The sequence below is a fragment of the Chlamydotis macqueenii genome, chromosome 2 (assembly GCF_036417535.1).
Source record: "Chlamydotis macqueenii isolate bChlMac1 chromosome 2, bChlMac1.mat, whole genome shotgun sequence".
In the NCBI taxonomy this organism is placed as follows: Eukaryota; Metazoa; Chordata; class Aves; order Otidiformes; family Otididae; genus Chlamydotis; species Chlamydotis macqueenii.
The window spans coordinates 17,511,856-17,535,735 of NC_141557.1; the positions used below are offsets into that span (position 1 = coordinate 17,511,856).

The following is a 23,880-nucleotide window of genomic DNA, read 5'->3' on the forward strand; positions in this document are numbered from 1 at the left end:
TTTTTTTTTTTTTTTTTCAGATGGCAGGATGTGTTGTGGAAGCCACCTCTGACAGTCTGGGATAGTGACTTGGCATCAAGTGTTACCATAGAGCAAGTTTAAAAAGAAAACTCAGTTATTGCAAAAGTATATTACTCTGAAATAGTAACAAAATTTTGTAGTGTTCTACGCTAAAGGCGTACCCCACCACCGGTCCTACCAGCATCAAAGCTAAACTGCCAAATAAAAAATACTCAGTGCTTCACTGCTGTGGATTGAAATGACTGCACAGTCTTCAGATCCAGGTGACCTCATTTGAGAGATACTGAAGTGCAGAAATGCTTATTAATTGCATTCATCTGCCCTCAGAGATAACAGTGTAAACTTAAAAGTTAGGCAGACTTTTTTCACTATGGCTAATTGGGATGCAATCAGAGCAGCACACAGTAAGGTCAGTGGCAAAATTCTCATTCTCCTAAACCAGACCTCAGGGTGATAGACTTGGTGTAATTAACCACCCTAGAAATGCAATATTTTCCAAGGGATGTAAACTCTATGATAATTCCCTGATAGTATTATTTTTAATTCTATGCCTTCACAACACCTTCCTAAAATGAATTTAGATCCTACCTGAATAAAATGCCAAATATAAAATACATAAGGGGCACAGAACGTTCTACAAACATTTTCTCTGTTACTGTTACTCAAACTCAGCAATCATCTCAGGCGTATTGTTTCCCTTAAACCTTTGACCTAGGCATTTTCCAAGTTTCTGTTACATATATGGAGACACAAGAAGATACTAATATATCAAGATACATAAATACGTGTTTGCACATGCGATGTGTGTGGGTCTATTAGCAAGAGCGAGACTCTGAATTGCCTTAGCCTAGCAGAGTTCATCCTCTATGAAGTCTGTGTGAGAAGAGATGAGGTAGAGAAAACTCTCCCTTTAGGGTTTTTCTCCTGGCTGCCCACCCTGTTTAAAGGCTAACTGAGTCAGAAATTCAAGTTTTAGGTTCTGCTTTAGTTTAATTCAATTTCAGATCAGAGATTTACAGCAGGATGTCTGTTCCTCTCATCTGGAACTTGGGAAGCCAAAAACTAGCAGGTAGGCTGGTCCCTACTACATGACAATGGGAATTTTCAGGTACACATTTTCCAAGTTAATCTGGCAAGATTCCATGAATAAAAAATAGATTTATGTCTGATTTGAAAGTGTATCTTTCCTTTTACAAATAATTTGAATATATCAACAAGGATATATAACATTTATTTTTTCCTATTATTATTTTGTATTAATTACCGCTCAGTAGCTCTTAAAATTGAAGTCCTGCGCTCAGCTGGATGTCTCTTCCTTCTTGTGGTAGAACTGCTGTCCTTTGAGGTGGAATCAGTAGATGAAATTTCTTGGTAGTAGATATCTAAATCTAGCACTTTGCTCAGACTGTCAATAAATAAGTACACTAAGTTAACAGTTTCACTTTTCAATGTTATATTCAACATTCAAAAATAAGGCAACCAAATATCATTATTAGTTGTGTTTATGTGTTGAGGATCTAAGGAAATACATATATAAGCAGAAGAAATCAGTCTCTGAAATGTAACTGCTGTATGATGCAGATATTGAGAATTTTGAAATGCTAAATAATTTTAGATGTTCCTAAATCAGAAATATATGACTGGAATTGTTTGGGTTTGCCATTATACTAAACGGAGAGGTGTTTTTATGGTATAATTCTTTGACCTATATTCGTTATCCCTTTGAGAGAGAGATTAACTATTTCCCTAAAGATGCCTATTTTTTTTTTTCTGAGTACAAGAAGAGAGTCTAAAGCAACTAGTTCAGATATTGGTGTCAATAATGCAGATGTCTCTTATTTTGTTAGATGAATGCTATCCAGGGTATTATAAGTACATAAAAAAACAATCCCAACCTCCAGTTTAGAATGGCTAGGGAAAAAATAATATCCTAAAAGCAACCTGAAAAAAAAATGTTCAGAATTCAATTCTCACATTGCTAGAAACCCGAAATAACTCATTGATTTCAGTTGCTATGTTCTACTAATACAGAGTCAGCACATGAAAGAAGATGCAGTCATGGAGCTGCTTAACTAGATTTAAGATGAGTGAAAGCAAACTGAGGCCAAATGAGAGAAAACACTAGATTTGGATTTTTTTTCCTGGCTAAACAGGAGATAACAATATGAAATGTGAAATTTTGTCAAGATTCAAATGACCTCAGAAGAAGAGCTGTAACAGAATAGACATGGGGAACATGGACATTAAGTGACTCCTTTAAGCAGTGGTATAATCAAGTGCAATTTTAACTGTGGTTGAATGAAGCTAGATGCTGCGCGCACATATTATGTGCATATAATGTCACATAATTTAATTTAAGATCTATATTTTATATAGGAAGTTTGTATTCTGCAACCTGAGCAAAGGATAGTGCTAAGAGCTCATTCATCTTGCGTCTGTGAACAGGCTACCATAGCACACACGCTATGTGGTACCACAGCAGTGTCACTGGGGAGCAGCAAAAAAGCTTACGTATAGAAACACAAATAAAATAAAGCTATGATACATGTCAGCAGCTGTGAACCAGATCTGCAGCACACGTAGGGATCCAAGATATAGAAGGGCAGAATATATCTATTGCTTCCTTTACTTCTGCTGAGATCCATCAAAATAGGTTAGTTATACTGTGAATAAAAGACTTTCTGTTGGAATTTCAATGGCTAAATTTCTTCTTTACCTGTTATTAATAATTATTGTTTTAATTTTTATGATCTATTTCCAAACAGTCATATATTTTTAGGAGAGAATTTTAACAGTCTTTGTGGTTTTGCTAACAAAAAAGAACTGGTTGCTCATTTCTTTGACTGGAATTTAAAGCACCTTCAATTATTTCCTGTGTCAGAACTATCTTTGATGTGGACCTTATCTTAACTTATTATTGTGCTTGTGTTGCCATGGTAAAGGGCCATGCTGTAGTAAAACTGAATGATGGAATTCTATAATGGATTTTTGTCATGAAAATTGCATATTTTAACTTGGTATGTGATGCCCTTCCTGTGAATCACCAAATTACCATGCTTTTTAAAATGCTGTATTTGCCTGGTTGAAGTACAGCTAAGAACTATTTCTAGAGTACTAAAATTACAATAGTCAGATAATAATGAAAAAATTACCTTTCTTTTCTTGGTTTCCGTTTTTCGTCTTGTATTGATTTCTAAGAAAATACAAAGTAATTAAAATACTGAAAGGAAAGCGTATGCAAAGATGCAATTAATAAATTTATTAGGTAGGAAAGTGTTGTATATATTTCATTAAAAGAAGATATAGAGAACCTAATTTGCTGAGCAAGTGCCCCAGAAAAATATCTTTTTAGAATCTTTGAGACTGAGAATGGGATTAGCACTGTTACTCCCAAATTTCAGTTGCCATACTGTGAAAAAAAGGTAATCGCCATCAGAACAAAAAAGGAGATCTAAAACTTTCAAATATGTACAGTTGTTTTAATGAGGTTGACAACACTGTCTCACTGACGCAAATTTCCTGTGATGCCCTGAGAATTTCCATGAATGCACGCACCGCAGTGGGAGCAGGCGTAATCCTCTTCTCATTAATGTCAATGCAGTGTGTCATAGGTTTTAGTAGAATAAAAGAGACATTTATAAAACAGTATACTAGGTGGCAAAAGCATTTTTAGGATACAAAACATCCAGAAATGCCGAGGAGAGAGATTTATAGGGAATGTGAATAATTTCTTATCTCTAATAGATTTCTGTCCCTACAGCCAAAACAATGCTATGCTGCAGCATCTAACACATCACACTTCATAAGCAGTATTTTTAAGTGCAGATGGTCTTCGTTTTGGTCTTAATTGTGTTTCTTGCAAAGGAGTGAAAATTTACTAGAACTAGTGAATTGCATCACTTTAAAGTCACTGAAAACCAGAAATCCTGATGGACAGACACTTCTTATGCAGATAAAGGCTCAGGACATATTATTTCAAACCGATAGGCTGATCTACAGAAATAAACCCCAAACTAAACTTTTAGTGCCTTGCAGGAACAATGGGCTATTGTCAGACTTCATTTACACCTGTGCACCACTTATACTCATTTGATATGCAAGGAGAGGAGTGAGAATGGAAGATGTCTAATTATTGTGGTTTAACTCCAGTCAGCAACTGAGTACCACACAGCCACTCACTCACTCTGCCACTTGGGGATGGGAGAGAGAATCAGAAAGGAAGGAAAACTCGTGGGTTGAGAGAAAGGCAGTCTACTAGGACAGCAAAGGAAGAGAAAATAATAATAATAGATATATATTAGTAATGATAATAATAAAATATAGGGATAATAAAATATACAGAATGAATGATGCACCATCTCTCACCACCCGATGACCCGATGACTGATACACTCTGTCCCAAGCAGCGATCAAGGAACAGAATTGAGAGTGATCTTGGAATGATCCTGAGAGAGAGAAGCCCACCAGCCAACGCCCCTTACGTCCTGAGCATGACATCTATGGCACAGAATACTTCCTTTGGCCAGTATGAGTCAACTGTACTGGCTATACCCCTCCCAGCTTCTTGCACCTCCACATTAGCAAAAAGCTGAGAAAAGTCCTTGACCTCTTAGCAACAACTAATAACGTTATTATCAACATTCTTCACATACCAAATCCCATACTAAATCCAAAACACAGCAGCTACTGGGAAAAGAATTAGCTCCATCCTAGCCAAAACCAGGACACTAATTAATATATGTAACGTGATGTGAGAGAAATATCTGGTTTTTCAGAAAAGGGAGGATTTTTTAAAAAAAATGCACTCCTGTTTTGTGCCTTCACTTTCAAGTGATCTGGGCTTGATAATCATCTGTGAATACCTGCAGGCCACAGAGATTTTTTAATAAAGCAGAAAAATCATGATAGCTGGAAAAGGTGGCTACCCTCAAGTTAGAGCTCAGTGACTTGCCCAAGGTCTAAAAATTTAAGAACTAGTAGGTCCCCTTTCCAAGCTTCAGTGTAGTAGACATTCATGGTGAACCTTTCCCTTACCAGTGAACTTAATGTCAGGAAGACAGGCTTCTCTTTTTCTTATCTTCTTGAAAAATACAACTAATTAAAGGCAATATTGACTAAGACCTTGAAAAACTGCTCCTAAAAATTCATGTAAAAATTAAATGGCTTTACTGCAGTTTTTGTTTGCACTGATGTGATGTCTATTTTCTGATATGGAACTGGCCATGTAAGAAATTAGTTTTCAGGAAATATTGTGTTCCTGACTATATAGTTTTGGCATTCTATGTATGCATTTACTTCAATATTAACCTTCCCCTCAGAAATTTCCTAATACAGAATTCAGTGTCATGCCTTTAATTTTGACACTGTCTCCCATAGCATTCTCTTAGAGAAGCTGGCAACTCCTGGCTTAGACAGGTCTACTCTTTTTTACCCACTCTTTGCTTGGTAAAAAACTGGCTGGATGGCCAAGTCCAGAGTTGTGGTAAGCGGAGTAAAATCCAGTTGTCAGCTGGTCACGAGTGGTTTTCCCCAGGGATCAGTTTTGGGGCTAGTCTTGTTTAATATCTTTATCAGTGATCTGGATGAGGGGATCGAGGGCTCCCTCAGTAAGTTTGCAGATGATATCTAACTGGGCAGGAGTGTTGATCTCCTTGAGGGTATGAAGGCTCTGCAGAGGGATCTGGACAGGCTGGGTCGATGAGCCGAGGTGAACTGTATGAGGTTCAACAAGGCCAAGTCCCGGGTCCTGCCCTTGGGTCACAACAACCTCATGCAACGCTACTGGTTTGGGGAAGAGTGGCTGGAAAGCTGCCTGGCAGAAAGGGACCTGGGGGTGCTGGTCGACAGCCAGCTGAACGTGAGCCAGCAGTATGCCCAGGTGGCCAAGAAGGCCAACAGCATTCTGGCTTGTATCAAGAACGGTGTGGCCAGCAGGAGTAGGGAAGTGACTGTGCCCCTGTACTTAGCACTGGTGAGGCTGCACCTCAAATACTGTGTGTAGTTTTGGGCCACTCACTACAAGACAGACATTGGTGGAACACATCCAGAGAAGGGCAATGAAGCCGGTGAGGGTTCTGGAGCACAAGTCTTATGAGGAGCGGCTGAGGGAACTGGGACTGCTTAGTCTGGAGAAGAAGAGGCTGAGGGGAGACCTCATTGCTCTCTACAACTACCTGAAAACAGGCTGTAGCGAGGTGGGTGTTGGTCTCTTCTCCCAAGTAACTAGTGATAGGACAAGCAGAAATGGCCTCAAGTTGCATCAGGGGAGGTTTAGACTGGATATTAGGAAAAATTTCCTTACTGGAAGAGTGGTCAACCATTGGAACAGGCTGCTCAGGGAAGTGGTGGAGTCACCATCCCTAGAGGTATTAAAAAAAACATGTACACGTGGCACTTCAGGACATGGTGGTGCTGGGCTGACAGTTGGACTTGATGATCGTAGAGGTCGTTTCCAACCTTAATGATTATATGATTTTTGTGATTTCAGTCCTTCATCTCACCAATCTAGGTTTCACAAAACAAACCTTATTCTTATATGCCAATTTATTTTTAAGAATATAATTTATTTTCAGAATATCACTGTTCTGAAGCTGTGTTATTTCAAAGCCTCCATAATAAAACACAGCCATACACATACACACTAAAGGCCCTGGTGACACCTTCTGTTGAAAGGAGAAGCAATTGCTACAGTTAGTTTATTAGCTGGGCTCTCACCGGCTGTTAAAATAGGTCACTAAGATACAGGCACCTCGAGCAAATTAATTTAATTGCTTTTTTTTTTTTTGTTGGAACTGCTTTCTGAGCTACTTTTACATTTTCTGTCTTTCTGCTTACTTTCTTGCCTTTTTTTTTTCCCCTATATTTAAGGGCACTGAAGTAAAGAGTGGAAAGCAGCCCTTGGCAGCTGAACTTGGACCAACGGTTATTTATAGAGATACTCAAATCCATTAGTCTCCTGAGCTTTTGGTGTTTGCCAGTTCCTTCATAATCACAATCTGACACATTTGTAAAGGAAGTTATAGTGTGCATACTAATACAGCCTATTTTAATATTTGCTCTCTCCGCAAGATCAAGCATTAATTTAGACACTCAAAATAGCTCTCTGAACAAACCTGTTTCTCTCCTGTGACTTACAAAGAAACTACAGAGATTAGGCACTTAATTTGGGTACTGAAAGTGCAAGCGCTGCTTATGCATATAATGGATGCATGTATTTTTAGGTACAAAAGTAAAAAATGGCCTGACCTAGGGCCCCAGTCAGGGTAACTCTGAACCTTAATTTCAAGTCTAGTTTGAAATATGAAGTTTGTAGCCTGCCTCCTTTCAGCAGGGCACAGCTTTTATTCCCCGTTAGAAAGGAATATAGGGAATTGGGCAGTTAGAAAGAAATTATAGGTGGGAATTATCTGGCAGTTTTAGCCCACAAAAGCTTGCTAAACTCACATGTATTAGAGTGTAGTAGGTAGAGTCTTCTGGATTATTTAATGTCTTGGGCTTCCGTGGTCTCCTTGGGGGTCTCTGCATTGGACGAGAGTCTTCTACTTTGGCTGCAACTGTGAAAAAGCAGACGATAGCAATGATTATTTCTTCACAGTATGGGAGACTTTTACAAAAACAGGAGAGAACTTCACCAAAGAGAGGGGAAAAAAATCCACACAGCCACTTTTACTGCTAGCTGTAACTCAAGAAAGCAACTCTTTTTGGCATTTTCATCACCAGACTGGAAAGGAGAATGGGTTTATCCATTTAAGTCCTGACTACCCACATGGACACATGCCACGTAATGAATGTCAGGCTGGGACAGCCCAGCAGTCTGCCTGGCACAGGCTTCTCCTTCTGAAAAGGGCCGATGCTCCACATTCAGAAAGGGCTCTGAAGGGTAACAGACACTGGAAGGCTACCATCTCACAACAGGGACCTGGGTTGCGCGGATGAGATCTTTTTCAGACTCGGGTCAATCCTTAAGGTGCTGAATGAAGGAACTAGCATTCGATCTCTGATTCAGAGGTTGGTCCTGTACATTACCATGATGTAGATTTTCCCCAGGGTCTCCTGGTGAGGCTGTTTTGTTTCAAGCGAAATAATGTACCACTGGGCAATACAGCATGATCACATCCATCCCATCCAGTGTAATCTAGTGTAGTGTACTCAGCTTCTGGTCTCTATTTCTACAAAAACTTTACGCAAACATGCAAAAAAATGCTTTCATTCTGATGGAAACAAAATCAAGATTTTAACACTGCTGTCCTCTGGCAGTCTCCAAATTCACATTTAGACACTGACTGGATTACATTGGCTGGCACATGGGGAACTAGAAAAAATGTCTTGGATATTTGCTTGTTAGAAACCTGTATGCAGTTCTGACAGCACTAAGATATAAGGTCGCTAAGGGTTCATAGGCTGTTTGTCACAGAGCCTACATAGCGTGCAGGGTTCCTAATGCCTTATTCTTGGAGACCACAGAACTGATTCTGGTGGGCTGAAGGACCATAAATGTACAGCGTGGTGAGCATCATCACCTTACAATCGGCTTCAGCTATATGAAAAGTTAATAGGGGGCTCCTTCATGATGAAGGAGGAGGGGGATGGGCAGCAGCATAACACTGACAATAGAAATGGGTCACAGGGACACATGAATGTCATGTCACAATGAAGTCACAGCACAAGGTTTGGGCATGGTGAACCATTTGTCCAGGTATATTGCATTATCCAGTGAGGTTTTATATTGTCCTTGTCCCATCACAGAAGTAGTCAGAGAGTCCATAAGAAAAAAAGATGTCCTTATTCATAAATGAATATAGTGTGTGGGTGGAACAAGGATCTAGCTCCCAATGAATGACTGAAGTGTGTTCTGCTGATCTAATCCTCTTTCACTTGAAGCAACTTTAACCCAGATGTGCTACCTAGATGTGATTGAGTCTTAGAAGGAAGAAGGTATTTTGTTCTCTAATGACCATCAGAAACCCCTTTACATGACAAAAATAAAAACTCTCCCACGTACATCAGACATCTTTTAAATTAAGGAGGTGGCACAATCATTTAAAATGAGAAACGATCAGTAATACATCGGTGTTGACTCCTGCAAAATTAGCTGTGTAAGTTTTTTGTTATGTGTGATAAATAAAGGCTTTTAAAGGTCATGGATATACAGAGGAGCCAGAACGAATAATGTTAATTTAAATTGTAGTTGAATAATGATTACATGTATTGTTTCAGTTTCTTATCTAAAATGCAGACTGCTTCTCATGTAATGAATGAACAAGTATCTTTTAACATTTTGCACTTAAGAGAATAATGGTGTTTTTCTAAGCTAGGGTACAGATAATTCATGTTAGACAAGGAAATTTAGATGCCATAAATTCAGTAACCTGTATTAAATACAAATTACATTCTTTGATTTGTATAGGTACAGCAGGCCTGACTGTGCTCTTATGTGGGCTGTTGTTACCCTGCTGCACTTCAAATGGGCCACCTGGAGTTATCTGGGTTTCCATTTGTGAGAGAATAGAGGCATATCTTCCGCATTTTATTTTTAAACACAAGAGGAGCCTAAAATGGAAACAACACCTTAAAAAAACACCTTAAAATTTAGTGTAGTTGAATAGAAACACCTAACACCTCATCTGTAGGATATTTTCAAAAATTGTGTCAAAGATCCTGATTGCATGAAAATCTGAAAAAAAGAAAATGAAGCCAAATTTGGGGTTTTAGGAAAATCCCAAGGAAAAGGCTCTCATAATACCTAAAGGCTTTTTATTGTCCCCTAAGAATTCATCACTATGTATGCTGTTACGTTATATAATTTATCACTGTCAAACACATCAAGCATTATCATATTCTAGATTACAATTATTCCACTGAAATTACCTGTATACTTCTTGCACATGTACTCTGCAAAGACGACTCCTCTGACATTAAAAAGACATAATTTTGACAATGCTATGGGTTTCAGTAAAAAATTGTTTTTCATCTCGGCTGATGCGTTGTACACATGCAAGAGCTATGCAAAAGAACGGAGGAGACAGATATACCACATTGGGCCAGGCAGCCTTCTCAGCTTGGACCTCCATCATTCTTTTTTAAAATTACACAGAGGGCTGAAAATGCAATTCTGAGTTTTGTCTCCAAATAGTTTGATGGGTTTAGCTTTCCTTCTTTCACCAGAAAGTGAACCTGTGATTTCCTTCTGCACTTACATTTGTGTGTTCACTGCTACCGAAATACAGCTGATGTGGTAGTTGCTTGTATTGGATAACTCACTGCACAAAGTAAAATTTACTTGTTGATTAGTTGCTGATAATTCCAGAAATCAGAAATCCAGAAGGCAAATTAAATACCCAAGCCTGATAAATGGTGAGTTTGATGCGCATGTTTTCCAGATGGCCTATACCTTTCTGCAGTAGGCAATGAAGCAGAAAGGAGGAGTAAAGAATTCACTTATTAATGGGCCAATTATGTTGCTTTTAGAGTCCTTTACAAATAAAAGGTTTTTATTGAATTACAGTCTCTCCATAGTAAATTATCTTATAGCCTATTTTTCCTTAAGACTTCAAGTATCCCTAGCAAGATCTGGCAGTTTATATGTAAAAGGAAAACCGATGCTTTCTATCTAACAAAGATTTAAATACATACATTACAACATTGATACAAAACCATTCACAACAGTAGCTGTCAAAGCACTTTGCAAATCTCAGGTTGGTGCTATCACCCCTATCCTACCAGCAGGGTAAATGAGACACACAGAGCAAGATACGCGGAGACTTGCTTAAGGTTATGTCCCAGTTAGTCATTAACACAGCCAAGAAGCCGGACTGAAGGACTGTGCTGAGGCTCCCGGCTCTGCAGCCAGCCCATGCCCTGTGGTTACATCTACCTGAACAGGTGTCCTCAGTGCTGCGGCACATTCCCCTGCTTTGGAAGCAATGTGTAGGAGAAATCAGAAACAAAATCATTTGATGCTACACAGATATTCCTTTTTAAAGGTTTTACCAAGACAGGCTGAACAACAAGTTGAAACGGAGAAGGACTTTCCTCATACTGCTTAAGTGCATGCAGTCAGTACTCAATTAGTCAATAGAAAGAGGTTTTGCTCTCATGACCTGGATGCTTTGCTTTTGAACCTCAACGGTGAATGTCAGCCATGCTCTAACCCGTGTCCTGGAAGTTAATCTCTCTCCTGCTCAAACCTGAAGCAGACTGTCACAACATACATTTGATCAAGTGATGATGGAAAGTTTAATGAAAATTAAGGTCATTCTCCATAAGAATGAATGAATTACAGAGTTAAGGGTCATCAATAACAAAGCCACGTGAACAGTGTGGCTGCCAGGTAACATTAAAGAATCACAGAATCATAGAATGGTTAGAGTTGGAAGGGACCTTCAAAGGTCATCTAGTCCAACCCCCCTGCAAGGAGCAGGGACACCCCCGACTAGATCAGGTTGCTCAGAGCCTCATCCAGCCTGGCCTTGAACGTTTCCAGGGATGGGGCCTCCACCACCTTTCTGGGCAACCTGTTCCAGTGTTCTATAACTCGCATTGTAAAAAATTTTTTCCTAATATCCAATCTAAATCTACCTCCCTCTATTTTGAAACCATTACCTCTCATCCTGTGACAGCAGGCCCGACTGAACAGCCTCTCCCCATCTTTCTTGTAGGCCCCCTTGAGGTACTGGAAGACCGCTAAAAGGTCTCCCCGGAGCCTCCTCTTCTCCAGGCTGAACAGCCCCAACTCTCTCAGCCTGTCCTCACAGGAAAGGTGGTCCAGCCCTCCTGTCATCTTTGTGGCCCTCCTCTGGACCCTCTCCAACTGGTCCATGTCTTTCTTATGTTGGGGGCTCCAGAACTGGACACAGTACTCCAGGTGGGGTCTCACCAGGGCAGAGTAGAGGGGGAGAATCACCTCCCTCGACCTGCTGGCCACGCGCCTCTTGATGCAGCCCAGGATGTGGTTGGCCTTCTGGGCTGCAAGGGCGCATTGCTGGCTCATGTTGAGCTTCTTGTCCACCAGCACTCCCAAGTCCTTCTCCTCAGGGCTGCTCTCAATCCATTCCCCGCCCAGCCTGTATTTGTGCCTGGGATTGCCATGACCCAGGTGCAGGACCTTGCACTTGGCCTGGTTGAACTTCATGAGGTTGGCATGGGCTTACCTCTCCAGCCTGTCAAGGTCCCTCTGGATGGCATCCCTCCCCTCCAGTGTGTCGACAGCACCACACAGCTTGGTGTCATCCGTGAACTTGCTGAGGGTGCACTCTATCTCACTGTCCATGTCGCCGACAAAGATGTTGAACAGGGCCGGGCCCAACACGGACCCCTGAGGGACTCCACTCGTGACCAGTCTCCACTTAGACATCGAGTTGTTGACTACCACTCTCTGAGTGCGGCCATCCAGCCAACTCCTTATCCACCGAGTGGTCTGTCCATCAAACCCATGCCTCTCTAGTTTAGAGAAAAGGATGTCATGTGGGACAGTGTCAAAAGCTTTGCACAGGTCCAGGTAGATGATATCTGTTGCTTGTCCCTTGTCCACCAATGCTGTCACCCCATCACAGAAGGCCACCAAATTGGTCAAGCACGATCTGCCCTTGGTGAAGCCATGTTGGCTGTCACCAACCACCTCCTTGCTCTCCATGTGTCTTAGCATGGTTTCCAGGAGAATCTGCTCCATGACCTTGCCAAGCACAGACGTGAAGCTGACCGGCCTGTAGTTGCCCGGGTCTTCCTTGTTCCCCTTTTTAAAAACTGGGGTTATGTTCCCTCTCTTCCAGTCATCGGGGACCTCACCAGACTGCCACGACTTTTCAAATACAATGGCCAGTGGCTTGGCAACTTCATCCGCCAGTTCCCTCAGGACCCGCAGATGGATCTCATCAGGTCCCATGGACTTGTGCACCTCCAAGTTCCTCAGATGTTCCTGAACCTGCTCTTTGAGTACAGTGGGCGATTCGTCATCCTCGCAGTCCCTGCTTGTGCCTTCCACAGCTTGGGTGGTGAGACAAGAGCCCTTATCAGTGAAGACTGAGGCAAAAAAGTCATTGAGTACCTCAGCCTTCTCTATGTCCCGGGTAACCAGGACACCAGTTCCCTTCCAGAGGGGGCCTACATTCTCCTTAGACTTTCTTTTGTCCCCTCCATACCTATAGAAGCTTTTCTTGTTGCTTTTTATATCCCTGGCCAGACTGAATTCCGTCAGGGCTTTAGCCTTCCTCACCCGATCTCTGGCCAGTCACACAGCCTCTTTGTAGTCCTCCCTGTCTCCGCTTCCACCCTCTATAGGCTTTCTTCTTCACTTTCAGTTGGTCCAGGAGCTCCTTGCTCATCCACGCCGGCCTCCTGGCCTTTTTGCCCGACTTGTTCTTCATCGGGATGCACCTCCGCTGAGCTTGGAGGAGGTGCTCCTTGAATGTGGACCAACTTTCCTGGGCCCCTCTTCCCTCCAGGGCCACCTCCCAAGGCACTTTGCCCATCAGGTCCCTGAAGAGGCTGAAATCTGCCTTCTTGAAGTCTAGGGCAGAGAGCTTGCCATGTAGTTTCCTTGCTGCCCTGTGGATCTTGAACTCCACCGTGTCATGGTCACTGCAGCCAAGGCTGTCCTTTAGTTTCACATCCCCCACCAGCCCCTCTCTGTTGATGAACACAAGGTTGAGCACGGCACCCCTCCTTGTTGGCTCCTCTATCACCTGCAGGAGGAAGTTATCGTCCACACATTCCAGGAACCTCCTGGACTGCCTGTGCCCTGCCATGTTGTCTCTGCAACAGATGTCAGGGTGGTTGAAGTCCCCCATGAGGACCAGGGCTTGTGACCGTGAGGCTGCTCCTACCTGGCTATAGAGCACCTCATCTGCTCTGTCCTCCTGGCCAGGCGGCCTGTAACAGACCCCCACCATAACATCCCCTGTCTGTCCCTGTCCTCTAATCTTGACCCATAAGCTCCGTCAGCTCCTCATCCATCCCCAGGCAGAGCTCCACGTGCTCCAGCCGGTTGCTGACGTAGAGAGCGACACCCCCTCCTCATCTCCCCTTCCTGTCCTTTCTAAAAAGCCTGTACCCCTCCATGTTGACGCTCCAGTCATACAAATCATCCCACCGCGTCTCCGTGATGCCAACAAGGTCGTAGCCCTGCTCGTGTGCACGCATCTCCAGCTCTTCCTGTTTATTCCCCATGCTGCGTGCATTGGTATAGAGACACTTCAGCTGGGTCCCCGACAAAGCCGACTTGCTGACTGGAGTGACAGGAGTTCTTTCGGACTTCAGTTTAAGTTCATTTGCACGTACCTGCGATCCTTCCTCAGCTTCTGGACCCTCAGTGCTGGCACTGGCACAATGCTGACAGCAGTGGGCTGAACTGTGCTTCCCCTCCCCCAGCAACACTAGTTTAAAGCCCTCTGGATGAGTCTGGCAAGCCTTTGTCCAAGCACACTCTTCCCCTTCTCAGTAAGGTGCACGCCATCCGCCCCTAGCAGCCTGGGCTTCTCAAAGCACGCCCCGTGATCTAGATACCCAAAGCCCTGGTTGTAGCACCATTCCCTGAGCCACGAGTTAACCTGCCAGATACGTCTGGCCCTTCCAGGTCCCTGCCCTTCAACCGGGAGGATTGACGAGAATACCACCTGCACCCCAGAGTCTTTGACTGTTGAACCCAGGGCCCTGAAATCCCTTTTGATGTTTCTCAGGCTGCTGCCGGCTGTGTCGCTGGCCCTCACATGAAACACCAGTAGTGGATAATAGTCTGTGGGCCGTATGAGGCTTGGTATTCTCTCGGCGACATCCCTGATACGAGCCCCTGGGAGACAGCACACCTCCCGAGAGAGTGCATCGGGTCAACAGATGGGTGCCTCCGTACCTCTCAGGAGGGAGTCACCCACTACTACCACTCGTCTCTTTTTCTTGGGTTGCACTAGTTATCACGCGAGCCAGTTGGGCTACCTAGCACGGCTCCAGTGCCTCCCCCGAGGTGCTAGGTCTTACTTCTTCAGTCTGCAGAGGGGCAAAGCGGTTCTGCAGGGGCACCTCGGGAAGCTGCTTCTTCCTCCTGCTGCGCCTTGCCCTTGCAACTTTCCATTCAGTGGCATCTTCTGCCTGCCTGCTTACCTTGTGTGTCCGGGTGGGGGGGGGACGGGACGGGACGGGACGGTGGTTGATTGGTTGACTGGGTGCTGCGGTTCCGGTGCAGACTGTGCCTGGAACCAAGTATCCAGCTCCCTCTCAGCCTCCCTGATGTCTCGCAGCCTCCTGACCGCCTCCTGCAGCTCAGCCACCTGCCGCAGGAGCTGCTCCACCTGGGCACACCTTCTGCAGCCAGGGCTGCTGCCTGCCCCTGCCCCGGGACTAGGGGCCAGGCTCTGCCTGCAGCCCGAGGTCTGCACCGCAGCCTCCCCCCTCGGCTGCTCCGTCTGCACGGAGGCATCGACCGCCGCAGGAGGAACCGGTGCAGGCCTCCCGGCTAGAGCTGCAGCCTTTGCTCTCAGGCGGGTGTTGGCCATGTTGCCCTGAGAGTGGGGAACAGCAAACGCCCCGGGTCGGCGCCCTCCGTGCCGCGCCCTGCCCGCGCAAACCGCCGCGCCCCGGGTCGCGGACGCTCCCTACGCCGCGCGTTGTACGGGCAGAGGGGCCGGACCGCCGCTGCCCCCTGGCCCCGCCCACGTCTCGTCAGCCGCTCTGGCGCGAGCTGCGGTTTAGCAAATCTAAGGAAAATTCCTTATTCCTGTCAGTATCTCGGCTAACTCCTTTAATGCTACCTCAAAGGTTCCTGTCTGAGTTGCACACACACACACTCTTCGACTCTACGGTGCTCAGTTAAAGGTATTACTGCCTTCGTACTCAGCCCATGCGGAAAGCTCCGAATACACTGAAAAAATAAGAAAAGGGAGAATGAAATTTAGGACCAGCTCATTTCATGCATGTGTATGCTGAACACCACCACAAACTACAGAAACTGTGGAGAGATGCGTGTGCTTGAAACATTCAAGTGTGAGCAAGAAATGCTTGAATAAAGATGAGTCAGTATCAACAGCCCTTTAGGTTGAACTGTGTCTGCACATTCTGACATACAATGATAAGCTTGGAAGACAACAATCTCGAGGAATCAACATCCATGGATGTTAATGTAAATAAATGTATGACTTACAACAGATCTTATATTGAAGACTGGAGAAATAGCGTGGTTACAGCTGTGATAAGCATCTAAGTGATGAAAGGTCTCTATTTATTAGGCCATCTGGGGAAACAGATAAACCTGTCTTCAGCTCGTTTAAGTGAAATGTTACATGTTTGATTCAGCATTGTTCCACATCTTACAGGTACAGGAAGTATAAAGCCAGGCTCAGTATAAAGCAGGAAGAAAAACAAGAATAAGAGCAGTAATTGTATGGGTTTTGTAGAGGGGCTTGGAAGTAATCAGAAAAATACAAATACAGCAACCGGAATTCCGGGACTTAATAATGAGAAGTGAACAGCTATTACTGCTCACAACATTTATGTGCATGCCTTTTTACTGTCCTAATTGTACACAGTCTGAGGATGTAATTACTCAAGTGTGGGATTTGCACATAGAAAAGTATTGCTCTTTAACACTCCGGTTAGTAATTTTTAGGTATTGTTTATTCATGAGATGTTTACCACAGGCAGATTTGGAAATTATGGTTGAAGGGTGCAAATTCTTAGCAATCTGGAAAAAAACAGAGGGATTATTCTGGCACAGACCTAGAAGCAGGAACTGCAAGAGACCGAGAACTTTCCGATTGCATCCAGCAGGAGCTGAGTGTGTGATCTCTCACGCCTAAGTCCTGCTAGCCCCACTGAGGGAAGCAGTTTCAGTCTCCAACTGACAGTAATACTCTCATTTCTGAGAGGCTGGTGACCTGGGATTATTGCTATTTAAGAGAGGATGTTTAAGCAAAATGGCTGTAATCCACTTTCGTGACCTCCCAGATCTTATGCTCTGCAATGGATCTGAGCAACGCCCAACACAGATCTGGTACGTCCTGGCTGCATGGTGTCCCAAGGGCCACTCCCATAGCTGAGACCGACCAGACAGCAGAAGCACTTGACTACCCCGCTTTTCTCCAGTCCCACACCTGGCCTCTCAGTCTCACTAGCTGGCCACTCACTTGCAGAGAAGAAGGACTGGCCAGTGGATACTGTTCTGCTCACCCAGTGCTACATGGGCTCCCTTTTCCTTGCAAATCCTGCCCATGAAACCTCCACAAACAGTGCTGTGGCAGCCTACAGCAGAAGGAACCCTGGACTAAAACCCCGCCTGTCTCAGTGCTTTGTGTACCTAAAAAGGTCCTCAGCTGCACTGGAGTTCCTTGTACCATGTGAATTTCATGGTAAATATAGAAAATTATCTTCCTGAGATTTTGTACTTGAACTGTCATTTAATACTTGTAAGAATAGGTGCCATTATTCATTTGGAGAAAAAAAAAATTGCTCCCATAATGATCAAATTCCCCTCACTTCAGGTTTTGACCTCAAAAAACTTGACAGTGGCCATTTGTGCATCTATTCTGACACCACAGTAACCCAAGGCTCAGCAGCAGTCCAAAGGTGCAGTTCTGAGATGCAGCCCTTATGTTTAGCTGAAAGCATTCAGCAAGCAAATATAACCTACTCAGAAATTCAAGCCACAGGAAATTGTTTATTCCAGGAACCTTGTGCAGCTTGCTTTATCCATTTTTATAAATAGAAATAAATTAAGAAAAAATTAACATTGTGAATTTAAGATTAATTTAACCTTTTTGCTCTTATGTTTTTAAAACTGCATGCTTTGCATTGTTATTAAACAGTTTTGAAAATCTGAACATTTGTCACAGTATGTCATCCAGCTGCCCCACAGTTCCTCTGCTTCTGTGGGTAGCACTGTGTGAAAATATTTTATTAGAAGAGCTGCTAGGTTCTTAAACTGAACAATGGCCACCTACCCACAGATGAAGCATTTCTGTCTGGCATACAGCTATAAAATACAATTCACGTGTTATAGGTTTAAAATGACATATAAAGCTAGTGAAGCTGAAGGAAAAAGTGTAAATAAATGTAAATTACCAAAATAATTACAAATAGGTAAATAGTATATGATTTAAAGAACAGCCAAAGCTCAACAATCATTGCCTTCAAATGGTAGGACAGCAAAGGTAGCCCTAGAGGGAAACCTGCAGTAAAAGGTAATCCTTCTGTAAAAGAGTGTGTGTAAATTGTGCTGTAACACATAATGTAGCCAATAAGACAGGAAGGCTCCTTTCTGTTTAATAGACAGCGAATCACTCACCACATCTACCTGCTTCACTTTAGCATAAAAATGTGCAGTACACTACCTCAAGTCTTTGTTTTATGTAGTTATCTTACTATATTGCATACAAGAAGAAAGTGTGATATTCAGAATGCTGATAACTCCTGGACTGTAGACAGTACAGCCTAAATGAACTGAACACAAGCATATTTTTACTTAATTATTCTCTACAACTAGTTTGACCATGTTTGCTATAATAAACACCTACTTAAGTTACAACAACACAGCTTTGTGACTGAGTTCTGTAATGCTTAGGCTCCAACCAGCCCTCCAACTGAGGAATTACTGCAGTGTATTCCCTTCCTTCAGTACCCTGTACATTGATGATAGCTGGAAAGGAAACAGTTTTCCTGTCGTGTGAATTATATTTGAATGTCGAAAAAGAAAGTTCACATTCCACACCAAGGAAGGTATTCCAGTGGACTGGCTAGCAATTATAAATATGGCCGTGGAGATGTGAGAAATCAGAGCTGAGGCTTCTGCTACCATCACTCCATGTCCTAGCTGAGCGGTCTTTGACTAGAGCCCAGGTGGGCTTCCTTCTCACTTTTTAAAAGTTCCATGTCTGGCAAAAGCCACCTTCATTACATCTATCACTAGCAGCCACACAAGTTGTACAAGGTACTTGGGTCCACAACAGAACATAGCAAACACAAACTATGGTTGCCTATCTCAGACCAACTGGGCAAGAGGGTCCATGGAGCCAGACACTGCTCAAAGTGTAAAGTCTGTTGTATTAAGGGAAAGTTGGCTATGGAAAGATTTGGAACAGGAGTTCTGATAAGAACGGCATGAGGACTGGTTTTTGGGGTGGTCTGACTTACTGGAGCAGAGCATTCAAGTGAGTGACTAGCTGGACAGCAGCGAACAGGCTGGAACGGCTAGCTAGGTTTGAGATAGAAAGAGCCAACTCACGCTTTACAGTGTTTAAGGGCTGGTAGGACAATTTTAGCTGGCCTGTGCTTTAGTGGCACATTTTTCTGTAGCGAGTTCGTCATAGATTCTTAGACAAATAGCACCCGCTATTTTATTTTAAATGCATTCACCTTATGAACTGCGTATTCATCTTGTCTACATGCCAACTTACAGCAATTTAATAAAAACCAAAGCATGTGTCTGCCATGTTTATTTTGGAAAAAAAAATTGCAAAAATTCTGCTTGAACCATCTTGAAATGAGCATGTTTTGACTACAAAGTATGTTTTAATCTGTATGAATATGAGCATTCAGGACTTTCTTTTTGATGCTTCCTACTGTTTTAAAGTTATGATTACTATTGCTGACAATTTTTTTTTGCAAAAGGTAGTTAGTTAAAATAGCAAACATTCATTTTTTTGCATCAGTAAGAGAAAAAAATGAGGACTTGTAAGTCATTGGCATTTCTGTAAAGATTTTTCCTAGTGCACAGAAGAGCTAAGTGCTGTCATGTCACACATACAGACATTGGTTGGGAGAAAACATAAAGAAAATAAATCCTCCTTTTGTTAAGGCCACACAACATTAGCATGTAAAAAAATCTTCTTTTCTTCTACTTATTAAAATGAGGCCAAAGAGCTAGTCTCTTGTGAAACTCAACAACAGTTTCAGTGTTGTCTTAAAAAGCATTTTGACTTGGTTCAAAGAAATCTATGACATTTTTCATGTCAGTGTTCAAAAGGATACAACACAGCACTTTCACACATTTTACCATGGGAAAATTGCTGTATTATGACACAACAGAGGTTTAAAGCAGTTGGACATTTTCAGAGATAATGAGAAGTGAAGTGGCTGACTGGTCACCAGTTCAAGCAGGGTTGCATGCACAGGTGACAAACTCTGGCATCCTTTTGCATCGTGTAGAGCTACTTAAATTTATAGCGATGTGAAGGGTAGACTTTGCTCTATTTTGCACATGCCACGAAAATACTGATACATTCTCACCTGGTTCACTTGTGCAAGTAATGAGATCTTAACTGATAAAACAGGGGCTTGTGTATTCCCTTTCCCGCTATCTACTTCTCTAGATTCTGTAGGAAAATATGTAAGAACCAAGAGTTATTTTCCAAAGCATGAATGTTTAACTGCTCAGGTTTATCTTGTCAAAAATCAGCAATATTTAATAGAGAACTCAGTACAAACCCATTAATGACAATCACAAGCATTGCTCTGTCTTTAATGAAGGATTATGGCATTTAGTTTTTTCCACTTCATATCTGTCTTCTCTTGTAGTCTTCGGTATTGGAAACAGGTTGAACTATATAGATTACCTACTAGAAGCCAGTTTACACTTAGAGGTTTAGGTTTTGTAAACACCAAGCCCTCATTTTAGCAGCTTGCCCATTTGAGAGGACTCCAAAGTAGGGGTGAAGTACTTTTAGGATCTCTTCAACATAGCCATGGGAACAGAAGGAAGTTTCAGCATACATGACAACTGAACCCACAATGTTATGATGAAAATAGTACAATTAGCTCTGGGCAGCAAGGGACAGTCCTGGATCCGATCCCAGCTTTGCAGAGGTGAGCAGAGATCATCCCCAGAAGTGATGCAGTGGCACCGGCTGGCAGAAGCCCCCCTATAGAAACAGAGACCCACCCACTCATCTGCCATGTTTGCCCTCATCTTCCTCTGCATCTCTAGCCCAAGACATAGGCTGAGGAAATCCTGTTATATCTATTCCAACTGAAGAGGCTTGAGTAGCTCAGTCAGCTCTTTGTGGACCTCTCCGTAAGGCACAGGTCTTAATGATCTGCATGCTCTGAATCCCAGGTTTTCCACCTTTATTCTCGCTGTACTCCCCTCCCACCACCTAACCTGCTCTAAGCGTGCTTGCATTTTGGAAACTGTCACTGTCTGTGTTAACTGGAATATAAATAACTTTGCAGTGTATTTTCAGAGGTAATGTCCTCTTAGGTGTGTAAGTGAAATGGATGCCAATTATTAATAAAACTTTACTTGTAATTTTAAGGACATACTCACCAACATGGGTAGGAGTTAAAGGTTTTGATAGCCTCAGCTGCATTTGTGGACAGCTAAAACTTTACTCAGCATATATGTGACAAACTTTGGTAAATTGTTTGACATAGTATCTAAAAAAATATTTTGTTTTTAAAACATAGTCCCATATCTTACCAATAGCACACACAGTTGAGCAACATATGAGTAAAAAAGAGCCAATGTGTAATTTTTATCAAAGTACTTCTAGAGATGCTACGTCTAGGTCTCACAATGATTCATTCACCAACCTTAAGCAGTACTGTAACAAAATACTAAGAAAAATGGTAAATATGTAAATCCCAACCAGGCTTGGATATTTCTCTGGAAATTATGTTCCAGACATGTACTGATATGGTCCTTAGTACAAAAAAGAACAGCCTGAATCATATGAGAAGCCACAGCTAACTCATGTACTAGTTCCCTGGCCTTTAAAAACATTACTAGGAGTCACTTCTTGACAGTCCTGTTTACAAATTAAAATTCTTCTAACAGTAAGGTTCAACATTACCTGACTGACAAACATGAGAAGAAAGCCGGCCATTAGCTTGCTTATCTTTGGACAGCATCACGGGTCTCAGCTGATGTGACAATATCATTTCATTCAATTTTTGCTGCAATGCTAAATAGTCTTCGGATAATTTTGATATCTGAAAAATATAACACAGGATTTTACATTACTATATAAATAAGTATATATGTTCCAAGATAATCAAAGTTAAAATAGTGGACTAGAGAACGAATTTAAAACGTATTGCTCCACCTACTGCAGTGTAGGCCCCTACCACACTTATGTCTTCATCCCCTTTAAAAAAACGAAGGAAAAAACCAAAGGAAAAAAAAATAAGAAAAAAAGGAAGAAAAAAAGACAAGTAGGAAACTCCACACTGCAGCCCAGTCCTGCAGCTACTTCATATTGGTTCACACATGTGAGCAGATGGTGCCTTGTTGATGCAAAATAGTTTCTACAGCTGCAGGCATACTTCTATGTATGTGTCTTGAGTCACTGACATTGACATAACAACTTTTAGTTTCATTTACAGAGACATTTCACAAGTCTGCTCAATTAAGGGCCTTGCCTGGTAAATGCACATTTCAACAAACAAAGGCAAAGCTTCTGCGTTTAACCTAAATCAGGTTAAAACTGACATAATTTTTTTGCCAGTACTCTTTGTCTTCCCTCCCTCCTGAAAAGGGTATTTTCTCGTGCAGCCCAAAATATGCATTTTAATGAACACTTGTTCCAAAATCTCAGTCTCAGTTTAGAAAGTAAAACCTTGATGCCACTGAAGCCAAAAAAAAAAAAATCTTTGCCATTCTGTCATTGCTCAGAGTATTATGCTCAACATGCGTCACTTATAAGCTTCTTACCTGCCGTGAAAAGGCTGCCAAATCACAAGCCTCTTTCTCTGAGTCTCCCTTCAGTGTCTTAGAGTCTTTAACCTCCATACTGGTGCTTTCCCTGCCTTTTGTAGTTTGAGAATAATTTTTTTGAACATGTGCTGTTTCTGTTGGCTCCTTTATAGTTTTTTCTTGACTTTTGCAAGGTAGCTTCCCTTCTTTTCTGAGTTGTCCCCTCCTTCTGTAACCCCGGTAACCGCTCTGAATAACTACTGCTGCCTTCTCTTTGTCTTCTGAACCTTGTTTTTCTGCCTCAACTTGCTTCTGTGAGACTCTTAGTGACTCTTTTCTTACAATTCCTTTACATCCTGTAGGCATCACTGCTTCATGTTTCAGGTGGTTTCTTTCCACATCCCTGTCAGTCCTGGGCTGAACCACAGCAGATTCTTGATTTTGCCCATCTGCACTGACTGTTTCCTGATTGTGTTGCTCTTGCTGGGGACTAGGTTCAGCTGTAATTTTGACAGAAGATTTGCTGGACACCTCTTCCAAAAAGACCTGTTCTTCACCTTCACCAACATGTCCTACTCCAGGGTTCTGCTTCGCAGAAGCTCCCTCTGCTTCAGTACATATTTTCTGTTGCTTCTGTATGTTCCCTGTGTCACTGTACCCACAGCACTTGCTGTCAGTAACAGCATGAGCTTCATCTTGAGTCTCCTCATTTGCTACTTCTTCAAGTGTATCATTTTGAGCTGGCTGCAGTTGTGCTTCAAGGTATTCCACAGCAGACAATTCTTCCTCTGCTATTTTTTTGCACTCTTCCTTTATTTTTTTACGGACTCTGTAGCCTCTGTAATGGCTCTGAACAACGACAGCAGCTGCTTCTTCTCTTTTAGGAAGGGCACTCTTCACTCCAGCTGGACTCTCCTCATTATCTTGAAGTTCTTCATCCTTTTCCTTTTCACTAACGGATGCTGCATTTTCAGCTTGTCTCTTTCTAAGTGATTCCCTGGATGGAGTAGAGTTTGGGGCAAAAATTATAGCTGAAGGAGATGAAGGATAGTGACAACTTTACAACTACCTTTGGGGGTGTTTGTGTACTAAATGGCAATTTGATACACTGAAACATGGCAAAGATCTAGTACATATAGCTGAAATTAAAGATAGCAAACCAATCTATGTGTTTCTGATGATTATTATTTCTTAGAGTGAAAAGGGATATCCCTATTAAACTCTTAACGGAAAATCAATAGGATGACAAT

The 23,880-nt window shown here is 42.5% G+C and overlaps 1 protein-coding gene across 3 annotated transcripts in view; it reads right to left on the reverse strand.

Annotated features, from left to right (window-relative positions):
• The window catches only part of MYO3A (myosin IIIA), a 119,518-nt gene that overhangs the window by 1,853 nt on the left and 93,785 nt on the right, over nt 1–23,880 (reverse strand). For 2 of the 3 annotated variants that reach the window (XM_086741555.1, XM_086741554.1), the window contains 5 exons: nt 22,649–23,627; nt 21,789–21,927; nt 7,465–7,574; nt 3,174–3,214; nt 1,286–1,426 (listed from right to left, as the gene is read on the reverse strand). In XM_086741555.1, coding sequence (XP_086597681.1) covers nt 1,286–1,426; nt 3,174–3,214; nt 7,465–7,574; nt 21,789–21,927; nt 22,649–23,627 — 1,410 coding nt within the window. The remainder of the gene's footprint in view (nt 1–1,285; nt 1,427–3,173; nt 3,215–7,464; nt 7,575–21,788; nt 21,928–22,648; nt 23,628–23,880) is intronic. The other variant, XM_086741556.1, reaches the window with a different exon arrangement.